The following is a 14,090-nucleotide window of genomic DNA, read 5'->3' on the forward strand; positions in this document are numbered from 1 at the left end:
CCTGCTCTACTCACTTTACACTTATGACTGTGTGGCCAAGCACAGTTCCAATGTCATATTCAAGTTTGCTGACAACACCTCTGTCATAGGTCAAATCAAAGACGGTGAAGAATCAGCTTATAGGAGGGAGACTGAAAATCTGGCTGAGTGATGCCACAACAACAACCTCTTATCCAAGATCCAGGAATTGATTATTGACTTCAAGAGGGGAAAACTGGAGTTCCATGAAACAGACCTCAATGGAGGATCAGAAGTGCAGAGGGTCAGCAACTTTCTAAATTCCTCAGTGTTATTTCAGAGGACCTGTACTGGGCCCAGCACTTAAGTGTAATTACAAAGAAAGCACAGCAGCACCTCTACTTCCTTAGGAGTTTTCAAAGAGTAAGCATGACATCTTAAACTTTGATGTGTGGTGTCATAGCCTGGTATGGAAACACAAATGCTTTTGAACAGAAAATCCTATAGAAAGTAGTGGATGTGGCCTAGTCCATCATGGATAAAGCCCTCTCCACCATTGATCATACCTACAAGGAGCATTGTCACAGGGAAACAACATCGATCATCAGGGACCCCCACCACCCAGGACATGCTCTCTTCTCGCTATCGGGACAAAGGTATAGGAGCTGGAGGACTCACACCACCAGGTTCAGAAACAGTTATTACCCCTCAACCATCAGACTCTTGAACCAAAGGGGATAACTTCAGTCAGCTTCACTTACCCCATCACTGAATGTTCCCACAACCTATGGACTTACTTTCAAGGACTCTTCATCTCATGTTCTCAATACTTATTCCTTATTTATTTATTATTATTATTCCTTTCCTTTTGTATTTGCTGTTTGGTGTCTTTTGCATGCTGGTTGAACACACAGTTGGTGCAGTCTCTTATTGATTCTGTTATGGTTATTATTCAATTATGGATTAATTTAGTATGCCTACAAGAAAATTAATCTCAGGGTTGTATATGGTGACATATATGTACTTCAATAATAAATAAGGGAGTAGAGATAGCCCAGGAAATCATAGACCAGTGAGTCTTACTTCAGTGGTTGGTAAATTGATGAAGAAGACCCTGAGAGGTGGGATTAATGAACATTTGGAGAGGTATAATATGATTAGGAATATTCAGCATGGCTTTGTCAAGGGCAGGTCGTGCCTTACAGGCCTGATTGAATTTTTTGAGGATGTGACTAAACACATTGATGAAAGAAGAGCAGCAGATGTAGTATATATGGATTTCAGCAAGGCATTTGATAAGGTACCCCATGCATCGCTTACTGAGAAAGTAAGGAGGCATGGGATCCAAGGAGACATTGCTTTGTGGATCCAGAACTGGCTTGCCCACAGAAGGCAAAAAGTGGTTGTAGACAGGTCATATTCTGCATGCAGGTCGGTGACCAGTGGTGAGCCTTAGGGATCTGCTCTGGGACCCTTATTCTTCGTGATTTTTATAAATGACCTGGATGAGAAAGTGGAGGGATGGATTAGTAACTTTGCTGATGACACAAAGGTTGGAGGTGTTGTGGATAGTGTGGAGGGCTGTCAGAGGTTACAGAGGGACATTGATAGGATGCAAAACTGGGCTGAGAAGTGGCAGATGGAGTTCAACCCAGATAAGTCTGAAGTGGTTCATTTTGGTAGGTCAGATATGATGGCAGAATATAGTATTAATGGTAAGACTCTCGGCAGTGTAGAGGATCAGAGGGATCTTGGAGTCCGAGTCCATAGGACGCTCAAAGCAGCTGCGCAGGTTGACTCTGTGGTTAAGAAGGCATACAGTATATTGGCCTTCATTAATCGTGGAATTGAATTTAGGAGCCAAGAGATATTGTTGCAGCTGTATAGGACCCTGGTCAGACCCCACTTGGAGTACTGTGCTCAGTTCTGGTCGCCTCATTACAGGAAGGACGTGGAAGCCAAAAAAAGGGTGCAGAGGAGATTTACAAGGATGTTGCCTGGATTGGGGAGCATGACTTATGAAAACCGGTTGAGTGAACTCAGCCTTTTCTCCTTGGAGCAGCACAGGATGAGAGGTGACCTGATAGAGGTGTATAAGATGATGAGAGGCATTGATCCTGTGGATAGTCAGAGGCTTTTTCCCAGGGCTGAAATGGTTGCCACAAGAGGGCACAGGTTTAAGGTGCTGGGGAGTAGGTACAGAGGAGATGTCAATGGTAAGTTTTTTACTCAGAGAGTGGTGAGTGTATGGAATGGGCTGCCGGCAACGCTGGTGGAGGCAGATACGATAGGGTCTTTTAAGAGACTTTTGGATAGATACATAGAGCTTAGAAAAATAGAGGGCTATGAGTAAGCCTAGTAATTTCTAAGGTAGGGATATGTTCGGCACAACTTTGTGGGCCAAACGGCCTGTATTGTGCTGTAGGTTTTCTATGTTTCTAAATTTACTTTGAACTTTAAAAAGATGAGGGGCATACATAGAGTAGAATAACTCTTTCTCCAAGGGTGAAAATATCAAATAGTATCTGTGCCTGGAATGTGTTATCATGGGAAGTGGTAGAAATATGCATGACAGCAGTGTTTCAGAGGCACTTGGACAGGCACATGAATAGCAGTGGATGGAGGGATATACACCACAAACAGTCAAAGGATTGTTTTAAATTGCATGTTCCTGTGCTGAACTGCTCTATGTTCATACTCTATTTAGTTTCATGTCCTCAAACTTGCAAACATTAAATGTGATCTAGTCACTCAACCTGGGAATGGTTGAATAGGAAAAACTAGATCCCAAACATCACTGCTGTTTGCTCTTAATATGAGAACCAACTTTCAATTGACCCAAGTATATTATCCCTAATTCTAAATGTTCTAAATTTGATCAGCAACCTCCTTTACTAAAACCTTTTGAAAAATCTAAATATACAACATCATTAATTCCTCCTAGCATCTGACTGTTCAGAAATCCAGATAGTCCAGCATCTGCTTTCTCTTCAGTATTAGGTGGGTCCGGAGTTCAAATGAGGTATGGGGCTACTTTATTAGCTACACCTGTATACCTGCTTGTTAATGCAAATATTTAATCATTTAATCAGGTGGCAGCCACTCAATGCACAAAAGCACGCAAATGTCCAGTTGTTGTTCAGCCCATACATCAGAATGAGGAAGAAATGTTAACTAAGTGATTCCAAGCGTGGAACGATTGTTGGTTTCTGAAAGGGTGGCATAAGTATCTCAGAATATGCTAACCTCTTAGAATTTTCATGCACAACAGTCTCTAGTTTACAGAGAATGGTGCGAAAAACAAAACACATCCCATGAGCAGCAGTTCAGTGGGTGAAAGCAGCTTGTTTATGAGAGGTCAACAGAAAATGATCAGACTGGATCTCAGCAAAGATGCTTATATCAGTATGTTTTTTTATCTACTATAACTCAGCATTCAATACCATCATCCCCACAAAATCAATCAAGAAGCTCCAAGACCTTAGCCTCAATACCTTCATGTGCAACCGGATCCTGGAATTGCAGATCGGATTGGCAACAAAATCTCCATCAACACAAGTGAGCATTACTGTTGTGGGCCAAATCAAAGGTGATGAATTAGCATACAGGTGGGAAAGTAGTGTCATAACAACAACCTCTCACTCAATGTCAGCAGAACCAAGGAACTGATTATAGACTTCAGGAGAGGAAAACCAGAGATCCATGAGCCAGTCCTCATCAGAGGGTCAGAGGTAGAAAGAGTTGGCAACTCTAAATTCCTGGGTATTACTATTTCAGAGGACCTATACTGAACCCAGCACAAAAGTGCAATTGTGAAGAAAACACAACAATGCCTCTACTTCCTGAGGAGTAAGCGGAGATTCGGCATGACATCTAAAACTCTGACAAACTCATATAGGTAGAGAGTACATCAACTGGCTGCCGCGCAGCCTGGTATGGAAACACCAGTGCCTTTGAATGGAAAATCTATAAAAAGTAGTGGATTTGGCTCAGTCCATCATGGGTAAAGCCCTCCCAACCACTGAGCACATCTACGTGAAATGCTGTTGTAGGAAAGCAGCATCCATTGTCAGAGATGCTCACCACCCAGGTCATGCTCTCTTCTCGCTGCTGCCATCAGGTAGAAAGTATAAGAACCTCAGGATTCATACCATCAAACTCAAGGACATTAAGCTCTTGAATAGAGATAACTACATTCACTTGCCTCATCATTGAACTGTTCCTACAACCAATGATCTCACTTTAACCACTATGTATCTCATTATTTCATGTTCTTGTTATTTATTACTACTTATTGATATTTGCATTTGATGATTTCTGCACTGTGGTGGATCTTTCATTGATCCTGTTATAGTTACTATTCCATAGATTTGCTGAGTATGTCCACAGGAAAATGAATCTCAGGGTTGTGTATGGTGACATATATGAGGCTGTTAGGAAGACAACAGTAACTCATATAACAACGTGTTACAACTGTGGTGTGCAGAAGATCATCTTTGAATGTACAAGTCGTATCTTAAAGTAGATGGGCTATAGCAGCAGAAGGTCACACCAAGTTTCATAGTGTACCTAATAAACTGGCCACTGAGTGTAATTTATAGTAATAAAAACCATAATTTATATGCAAAATAAGTGGAACTACATCAGTTCTAGTAATTGTAATTGCAGAGTTCAGTCACAAAAAGCATCATAAGAGAATTTGTAAAGACTAATTTAACAATCTGATACTCAACTGGATAAATGTTACTTAGAAAAATTATACTGATATTACAATCAATTTTAACATAGGATTTCTTACCTATTATTTTCCCATTATCATTAGTGATTGAAATTCCAACTGGGCCATAAATTTCACAGTCTTTTCCCTTTGCACCTTTAAGTGATCGTATGCTAGATAAGAAAGAGATATAGTTAAAACTTGAGTATTCAACTATTCTGAAGTTGGGGACATTTAAAATTTATGCTACTTTCACTGGCTTCCTATCTTTCGCAGCTACATCCTCACATAATGAAGAAACTCAACTCAGAGACACCTTTGTTACTCGTGTGTCCCTTATTTAATATATTCTTTGTAGGCCATTATATTTACTACCCTTTTGTGAAACTTCAATATTTTTGTGAGAAATAGAATTACAGGAACAAAACTTGCCTTTCATCTTGATTATTATTTGTTCATATTTCTGTTTCACTACAGCAGCCATGTAATTTAAATTCAAGTATATTCTCTAAAATGGCCTAGAAGCCAATTAGGGTTGGAGAATAAATGCCAACATCGCCAACAACATGCCCTTCCGTGAGCAAATAAATAATAATATCTTGTTTCAAGGAACTGGTGCAACTAAATGCCAATCAAACTTGAAAGTTGTTTGCAAATAAAATTGCATACTAGTATGAAAATATAGCTTGCAATTTTATTCCCAAACAACTTTCAACACCCCTAAAGCAGTCTATAAGCTGATGAAAAATCTTCTGAGTTTACCATTTGTATTATTTATCATAAATTTCTCTGGTTCCAGTTTTAGTTTTTTTTATATAAAACAACAGACTACTTGTGTTTCTTTTTCACTGTAGATTATTAAGAACACAATGCAAATACAGACTAAGACTCAGTGAGGATGTTGCATTTTTCCAAGAAGGCTTGTAAACATTTATTTATTTGTTTGGAGATACAGCACAAAACAGGTCATTCAGCCCTCCAAGCTGCAGCATCCAACAACAAAGAACACCATAAGACCTGCATGAGGACTCCAAAGTCCTTTTCCACCTTGGATTTTTAAATTTTCACCCCATTTAGAAAATAGTCTACACCTTTATTTCTTCTACCAAAGTCCATAAACATACATTTCCCAACAATATATTCCATCTGCCACTTCTTTACCATTCTCCAAAACTGTCCAGACTCTGTGCTTCTTCAACACTACCTGCCCCTCCACCTATCATCATGTTGGCCAAAGCCATCAATTCTGTTATCCAAATCACTGATACATAACATGAAAAGAAACAGACCTAACATAGACCCCTGAGGAAGTCCACTAGACACCAGCAGCCAACCAGAAAAGGCCCCCTTTATTTATAGTCCTTGCCTCCTGCCAGCGAGCCAATCTTCTCCCCATGCTAGTATCGTTCCTGTAATACCATGAGCTCTTATCTTGTTAAGCAATCTCATGAGCATTAACCTGTCAAAGGTCGTCTCAAAATCCAAATAAATAACATCCACTGACTCTCCTTTGCCTATTCTGCCTGTTATTTCTTCAAAGAATTCCAACGATTTGTCAGGCAAGATTTTCCCTTAAGGAAGCCATGATGACTTTGACCAATTTTATCATGTGCCTCCAAATATTCTAAAACCTCATCCTTAATGATTCCAAATGTTCTCAACCAGTGAAATCAGGCTAACAGGCCTATAATTTCCTTTCTTCTGCCTTTCTCCCTTCTTAAAGAATTCTCCACAATTGGTCTCCTTCAGAACCCTGGGGTACAGTTCATCTGGTCCAGCCGACTTCAGGTCTTTCAGGTTCCCGATCAACTTCCCCTTAGTAATAACAACTATACTCACTTCCGTCCTCTGATGTTCTCGAATTTCTGGCATACTGCTAGTGTCTTCAACAGTGAACTGATGCAAAATACTGGTCCAGTATCTACTCTTGTCTCTCTTTTACTCAATATATCTAAAAAAAACTTTTGGTATCCTCTTTTATATTATTGGTGAGCTTACCTTCATAGTTCAACTTTTCTCTCCTTATGGTTTTTTTTAGTTGCCTTACATTAGTTTTTAAAAGCTTCCCAATCCTCCAACTTCCCACCAATTTCTGCTGTATTATATGCCCTCACTTTTCTTTTTAATGCTGTCTTTGATTTCCCTTGTCAGCCATGTTGCCTCATCTTCCCATAAGACCATAAGGCATAAGAGCAGAATTAGGCCATTCAGCCCGTCGAGTCTTCTCCACCCATTCCATCATGGCTGATCCCAGATCCCACTCAACCCCATACACCTGCCTTCTTGCCATATCCCTTGATGCCCTGATCGATCAGGAAACTATCAACTTCCGCCTTAAATATACCCACAGACTTGGCATCCACCACGGTCTGCGGTAGAGCATTCTACAGATTCACTACTCTCTGTCTAAAAAATGTCCTCCTTATCTCTGTTCTAAAAGGTTGCCCTCTAGTTCTGGATACCCCCACAACAGAAAACATCCTCTACACATCAACCTTATCTAGGCCTTTCAACATTCAGTAGGTTTCAATTAGATCCCATCACCGTGCCCCACTCCCCGCATTCTAAATTCCAGTGAGTACAGGCCCAAAGCTGCCAAACGCTCCTCATATGTTAAGCCCTTCATTCCCAGAATCATCCCCCGTGAACCTCCAATGACAACACATCCTTTCTGAGATATGGGGGTCCAAAACTGTTGTCAAGTGTCTGACTATTGTCTTATAAAGGCTCAGCATTATCTCCTTGTTTTATATTCTATTTCCCTTGAAATAACGCCAACATTGCATTTGCCTTCTATACCACAGACTCAACCTGTAAATTAAGCTTCTGGGAGTCTTGCACAAGTCCCTCTGCATCTCTGATGTTCGAAGCTGCTCCCCGTTTAGATAATAGTCTGCACTATTGTTCCTTTTACCAAAATGCATTATCATACATTTCCCAGCACTGTATTCCATCTGCCATCTTTTTGCCCATTCTTCCAATATGTCTAGATCCTGCTGCAATCGCTTTGCTTTTGCAGCATTACCTCTACCCCTCCACCTATATTTGTATCATCCGCAAACTTTGCCACAAAGCGATCAATTCCATTATCCAAATCATTGACAAACAATGTGAAATGTAGCAGTCCATATACTGTCCCCTGAGGAACACCACTAGTCACTGGTAGCCAACCAGAAAAGGCCCCCTTTATTCCCACTTGCTGCCCTCCTGCTTGTCAGCCAACATCCATGCCAATATCTTTCCTGTAACACCATGGCATTTTATCTTGTTAAGCAGGCTCATGTGTGGCACCTTATCAAATGCCTGCTGAATATCCAAATAAATTACATCTACTGCCTCTCCTTTGTCCACCCTGCTTGTTACTTCCTCAAAGAACTCTTAACAGATTTGTCAGGCAAGGTAACCCTTGACAGAAACCCTACTTATCTTGCCTCCACGTGTATTTGACTAAGCCCTGTTGAACCAAAGCCTTACCTCTCTGACTCAGACCACTCCAACGACGACCACACCACTAGATGGTACACCTCTTTTATGGAGACTGGGTTTTTAAAGCTCTTCGCCAGATTTGCGCAGGACCGCTTCTCCTGCATCTCTACAGTACTCCACTCAATGAATCCCACTGAAAAAACTTCATGCTTTTTAAAGCTCTTTGCTGGACTTGCATGGGAACGCTTCTCCTCCCTTTGGAATACTTCTTCGGCTTTGGGATGTATCTCCTGCGCATTTGAATTGCCGCCAAAAACTCCAGCTATTGCTATTCTGCTGTCATCCCCGCTAATATCCCCATCCAATCAACTTTGGCCAGCTCCTCTTTCATACCTCTGTAATTCCCTGTGTATTCTCTCTGCAATTCACTGTTATGCTGATATATCTGACTTTATCTCCTCCCTCTCAAACCGCAGGGTGAATCCTATCATATTAGGATCACTCCGTCCTGATGGTTCCTTTAACTTAAGCTCCCTAATCAAATCTAATTCATGGCACAATACCCATTGCAGAAATGCCTTTCCCCTTAGTGGGCTCAACTACAAACTGCTCTAAAAAGCCATCTCATAGACATTCTACAAATTCCCTCTGTTGGGATCCAGCACTGACCTGATTTTCCCAATCTATCTGTATATTGAAATCCCCCAAGACCATTGTAACATTACTCTTTTCTACTTCCGATTGTAATTCATACTCTGCATCTTGGCTATTGGTCGGAGGTCTGTATATACCTCTCATTAGGGTCTTTTTACCCTTGCAGTTTCTTAACTCAACCCACAAGGATTCTACATTTTCTGATCCTACGTCATCTCTAAGGATTTGATTTCATTTTTTCACCAATAGAGCCACCCCAACCAATTTGCCTACCTGCCCATATTTTTGATACAATGTATATCCTTAGATGTTAAGCTCCCAACTATAATCTTCTTTCAGCCATGACTCGGTGATGTCCATGTCATACGTGTCAAACTTTATATGCAATACAAAATCATCTACCTTCTTCTGCATAATGTGTACATTCAAACGTAACACTTTCAATCCTGTATTCATCATCCTTTTCGATTCTGCCCGTTATACTTCAATTCATCTTACTGACTGCAATTATGCCCTATCATCTGCCTGTCCACCCTCACAGTCTCACTACACAATGCATCTTATCATATACCAACTGCCCCATCCTCAGCCCTATCACTCCAGTTCCTGTCTCCCTGCCAAATTTGTTTAAACCATCCCCACCAGCTTTAGCAAACCTGCCTGCAAGGATAACCCACCTATTTAACACTAGCCTAATCACAGGACAACTTACAATTACCAATTAACTTACTAACCAGTACATCTTTGAATTGTGAGAAGAAACTGGAGCACCTAGAGGAAGCCCACGCGTTTCTCAGGGACAACGTACAAATTCTTAACAGATAACGCTGGAAATGAACTCCAAACTCCGGTATGTCCCAGGCTATAATAGCATTACACTAACTGTTACGTAACTGTGGTACCCCAAACATTGTTGAATCTTTGCCTCTGTCACTAGTGCCATCTCCCCTGGCCGTATCACCTTAGGCCTCGCCTGAGTACACCACACCGTCCCTCGTTTGCACTCAGGATCCAGCCCCTGGGGGTCACCCACTTCTTCCTCTGGGAGGGTGTGGAGACCCCACGGCCCCGCCTCCCCTGGGACGCTGTCGCTGGCAGTTCCAACGTCATGACGTCAGCACTCGTACGAACCAACACCCAGCTAGACTCCACTTCTTTTCTACACCTTCTAGCTATAAGTTCTACCCACTCGATACCTTTAATCAAACTCAACCCTTGCACCAGTACATCTCCCGAAATGCAGAAATCCACCGCACTTAGCACGCACGCATGATGCACCGGTACGTCCTCTAATCCACACCAGCTTACAATCTTACCGTGATCCATCTTCGCACTACTTAATGCAGCCACTATTACAGCTTTACCGAAAATCCAAATCCCGGACGAGCCCCCACAATGTAAAGCTCCACTATATTGGCTCGTGTATATCTAAGGGAAATCCCGCCCGGCGCTCACCTGGATGCCTCCCACTGGGTCGGTTGCTGTACCACTGCCACCCAAATCAGTCCCAACCATCAATCATCAGCCAGCACACACAGTACGTGTTACCAAGTACACTTTATAGATATTACTAAGTCTATGAAATTAATATAAGTTTGATACAGAAAATGTAGTAATGGAAAAAGGCGCCAGACTTATCAAAGTTCAAGTTCTTCGTGCACGTTGGTGCTCAGAAAGTCTTGGCGACCACCAGGACCCTGTCGACTCGCGGCTCGGAACCGCCCGGACCCCGCCGACTCCCGGCTCGGGGCCGCCCGGACCCCGCCGACTCCCGGCTCGGGACCACGCGGAGTGATCGACCGGAGACTTCCCGCACGTCAATCGTCCTCCCCGTCTCTCGTCCGACTCTCCCCCCAAAAACCCCGTTCCCAGTCATATGAGACAGCACTATCATCCCCAGAAATAATAACATGAACACCCATTGGCTAATAGCACCCGGCTATCTGTATTAATCCCAGCAAATGTCTAGCTAGAGACTTTCTCAGCATTTAACATAACATAGAAGCCATTTTAATCCACATACACAGCAGTTTAAAAGATTAACATAACAAAGAGCCATTCAAAATTTAACATACAAAGAAGAGACCCTGTACATGTACTTTGAACTTTGAATTCTGGGGTTGTCAGGTGGGGTGAAGACAGTTATCTGTGAATCTAGAGGATTTATTGAAGTTAGCTCTTCTATTATTGCCCCAATGCCTTGAGGTGTCTTTACGTATCCGAAGTCTCAAAAGCATACAGATACAACTGAAGCAGCAATTACCTTTTTATATATGAGAATAACTTTCTTGCATTCAATATTACTAGCATAGAAAAATAACCCAGTGTTCTTCATTTGATCAGTGTTACAAAAATGATATTACACTAGAAAGATAGATATCATAGCAAGTAAATCCTCTCCCCAAATTTCCTCATCTCTTCTTAGGTACATGCATCAATCTCCATCAATTTGGTCATCAGCCCTAATATATCCTCTTGTGAGTCAGTGTTAAACAGCTTCATATCCCAGAACTGTAAATATATTATACGTGTCTCTAATGGTTGCATATTATTTTAAAAGCTTCAGATGCATTCAGTTCTTGAAATGGGAGTACACCTAACAAGCAGAGAAATAACTTTTGACTAAAAACTCAAATGCTAAATATTATATTATCAGTTTGTTTCATAAACTGACAAGTCATACCTGCTGTTAGCACCAACACCAGCTATAAAACGTTTATTTGGATATTTATCCTTGATCATCTTCAAGGTTATTCCATCTTGTGCAACAACCAAGACATTCCCACCATTTCCACCTTCACCTCCAAGTCGGGGGAGGCCCATTCCACCAGTGCCCCCACGGACGTATAGTCTAAGATTATCAATAAAGTTGCCATACTGCAAAAAGAAGTAATTGGAAAGAATATTTTATTGGATGCTCAACAAATTCACAACAGATATTTTCCCCCAAACTTTTTGCCTCATTATCTTTCACTGGTTAACATGGTGAATGCTATCGTTCTAGACAATAGAATTTGTAATATTCTGTATCTCATTAAAGGATACATGCATCAAAAAACTGTCACTCTTTGTACTAAAGAAATTCACTCTACTTCCACAGATTGCTCTATTTACAAAGCAAAAAGAACTGTTACTATTAAAATACAATTACATGGCACTTAGGAAGGGCAATGCCTCACTAAAATACTGTAAAAACAATTGAGCAGGGAAAGCGGGGGGGGGGCGAGGGGGGGGCAGAGCAAGATAAGAAGTGGATAGTCCAATACACAGAAACATAGAAAACCTAACAGCACAATACAGGCCCTTCGGCCCACAAAGTTGTGCCGAACATGTCCCTACCTTATAAATTACTAGACTTACCCACAGCCCTCTATTTTTCTAAGCTCCATGTACCTATCCAAAAGTCTTTTCAAAGACCCTATCATATCTGCCTCCACCACCGTTGCCGGCAGCCCAATCCACGCACTCACCACTCACTGAGTAAAAATCTTGCCCCTGACATCTCCTCTGTACCTACTCCCCAGCACCTTAAACCTGTGTCCTCTTGTGGCATCCATTTCAGCCTGCGAAAAAGCCTCCCACTATCCACAGGATCAAAGCCTCTCAACCTCTTATTCACCTCTATCAGGTCACCTCTCATCCTCCGTTGCTCCAAGGAGAAAAGGCCGAGTTCACTCAACCTGTTTTCATAAGGCATGCTCCCCAATCCAGGCGACAACCTTGTAAATCTCCTCTGCACCCTTTCTATGGTTTCCACATCCTTCCTGTAGTGAGGCGAACAGAACTGAGCACAGTACTCCAGGTGGGGTATGACCCGGGTCCTATACAGCTACAACATTACCTCTTGGCTCCTAATTTCAATTCCACGATTGATGAAGGCCAATACACCGTATGCCTTCTTAACCACAGAGTCAACCTGCGCAGCTGCTATGAGTGTCCTATGGACTCGGACCCCAAGATCCCTCTGATCCTCCATATTGCCAAGAGTCTTACCATTAATACTATATTCTACCATCATATTTGACCTACCAAAATGAACCACTTCACACTTATCTGGGTTGAACCCCCATCTGCAACTTCTCAGCCCAGTTTTGCATCCTATCAATGTCCTCTGTAACCTCTGACAGCCCTCCACACTATCCACACCTCCAACCTTTGTGTCATCAGCAAAATTACTAACCCATTCCTCCACTTCCTCATCCTCATTTATAAGAATCACGAAGAGTAAGGGTCCCAGAACAGATCCCTAAGGCACACCACTGGTCACTGACCTCCATGCAGAATATGACCCACCTACGATGATTTTTTGCCTTCTGTGGGCAAGCCAGTTGTGGATCCACAAAGCAATGTCCCCTTGGATCCCATCCCTCTTTACTTTCTCAATAAGCCTTGTATGGAATACCTTATCAAATGTCTTGTTGAAATTCATATACACTACATCTACTGCTCTTCCTTCATCAATGTGTTTAGTCACATCCTCAAAAAATTCAATTATCTTCTAAGGCACAATCTGCCCTTGACAAAGCCATGCTGACTATTCCTAATCATATTATACCTCTCCAAATGTTCATAAATCCTGCCTCTCAGGATCTGCTCCATCAACTTACCAACCACTGTAGTAGACTCACTGGTCTATAATTTCCTGGGCTATCTCTACTCCTTTTCTTGAATAAAGGAACAACATCTGCAAACCTCTAATCCTCCGTATCTCTCCTGTCCCCATTGACGATGCAAAGATCATTGCCAGAGGCTCAGCAATCTCCTCCCTCACTTCGCACAGTAGCCTGGAGTACATTTCATCTGGTCCCAGCGACTTATCCAACTCAATGCTTTCCAAAAGCTCCAGCACATCCTCTTTCTTAATATCTACATGCTCAAGCTTTTCAGTCCACTGCAAGTGATCACTACAATCACCAAGATCCTTTTCCATAGTGAATACTGAAGTATTCAATAAGTAACTCTGCTATTTCAAGCAACACACATCAAAGTTGCTGGTGAACGCAGCAGGCCAGGCAGCATCTCTAGGAAGAGGTACAGTCGAAACTTGGAACATACCTATGCAGAACTCCACACAAATATGTGTGCTTTGTGCTGTTTGTGACTGCCTGTGCTGTGTGTGACTGTACTGTATTTTGCACCTTGACCCTGTAGTAATGTTGTTTGGTTTGGCTGTAGAAATTACACTTTATCTCAGTATTTAAAAGAATGTCCCTTTATTCTAAGGCTCTGTCATTAAATCCTAGACTCCTCTAATAATGGAATCATTGTTCCACATCTACTTCAATACTTGGTAGCTTTCCATGTGAGCTAAGGAAGGAAATCAAAACGGTGTTTT

The 14,090-nt window shown here is 41.9% G+C and overlaps 1 protein-coding gene across 1 annotated transcript in view; it reads right to left on the reverse strand.

The window, feature by feature from the left end:
- Positions 1-14,090, reverse strand: part of LOC140195456 (GTP-binding protein 10-like) — a 42,239-nt gene that overhangs the window by 27,470 nt on the left and 679 nt on the right. Inside the window, exons 2-3 of the mRNA XM_072253772.1 lie at positions 11,439-11,632; positions 4,757-4,848 (exon numbers count right to left, since the gene is read on the reverse strand). Coding sequence (XP_072109873.1) covers positions 4,757-4,848; positions 11,439-11,632 — 286 coding nt within the window. The remainder of the gene's footprint in view (positions 1-4,756; positions 4,849-11,438; positions 11,633-14,090) is intronic.

Source organism: Mobula birostris, chromosome 3 (assembly GCF_030028105.1).
Source record: "Mobula birostris isolate sMobBir1 chromosome 3, sMobBir1.hap1, whole genome shotgun sequence".
Lineage (NCBI taxonomy): Eukaryota > Metazoa > Chordata > Chondrichthyes > Myliobatiformes > Myliobatidae > Mobula > Mobula birostris.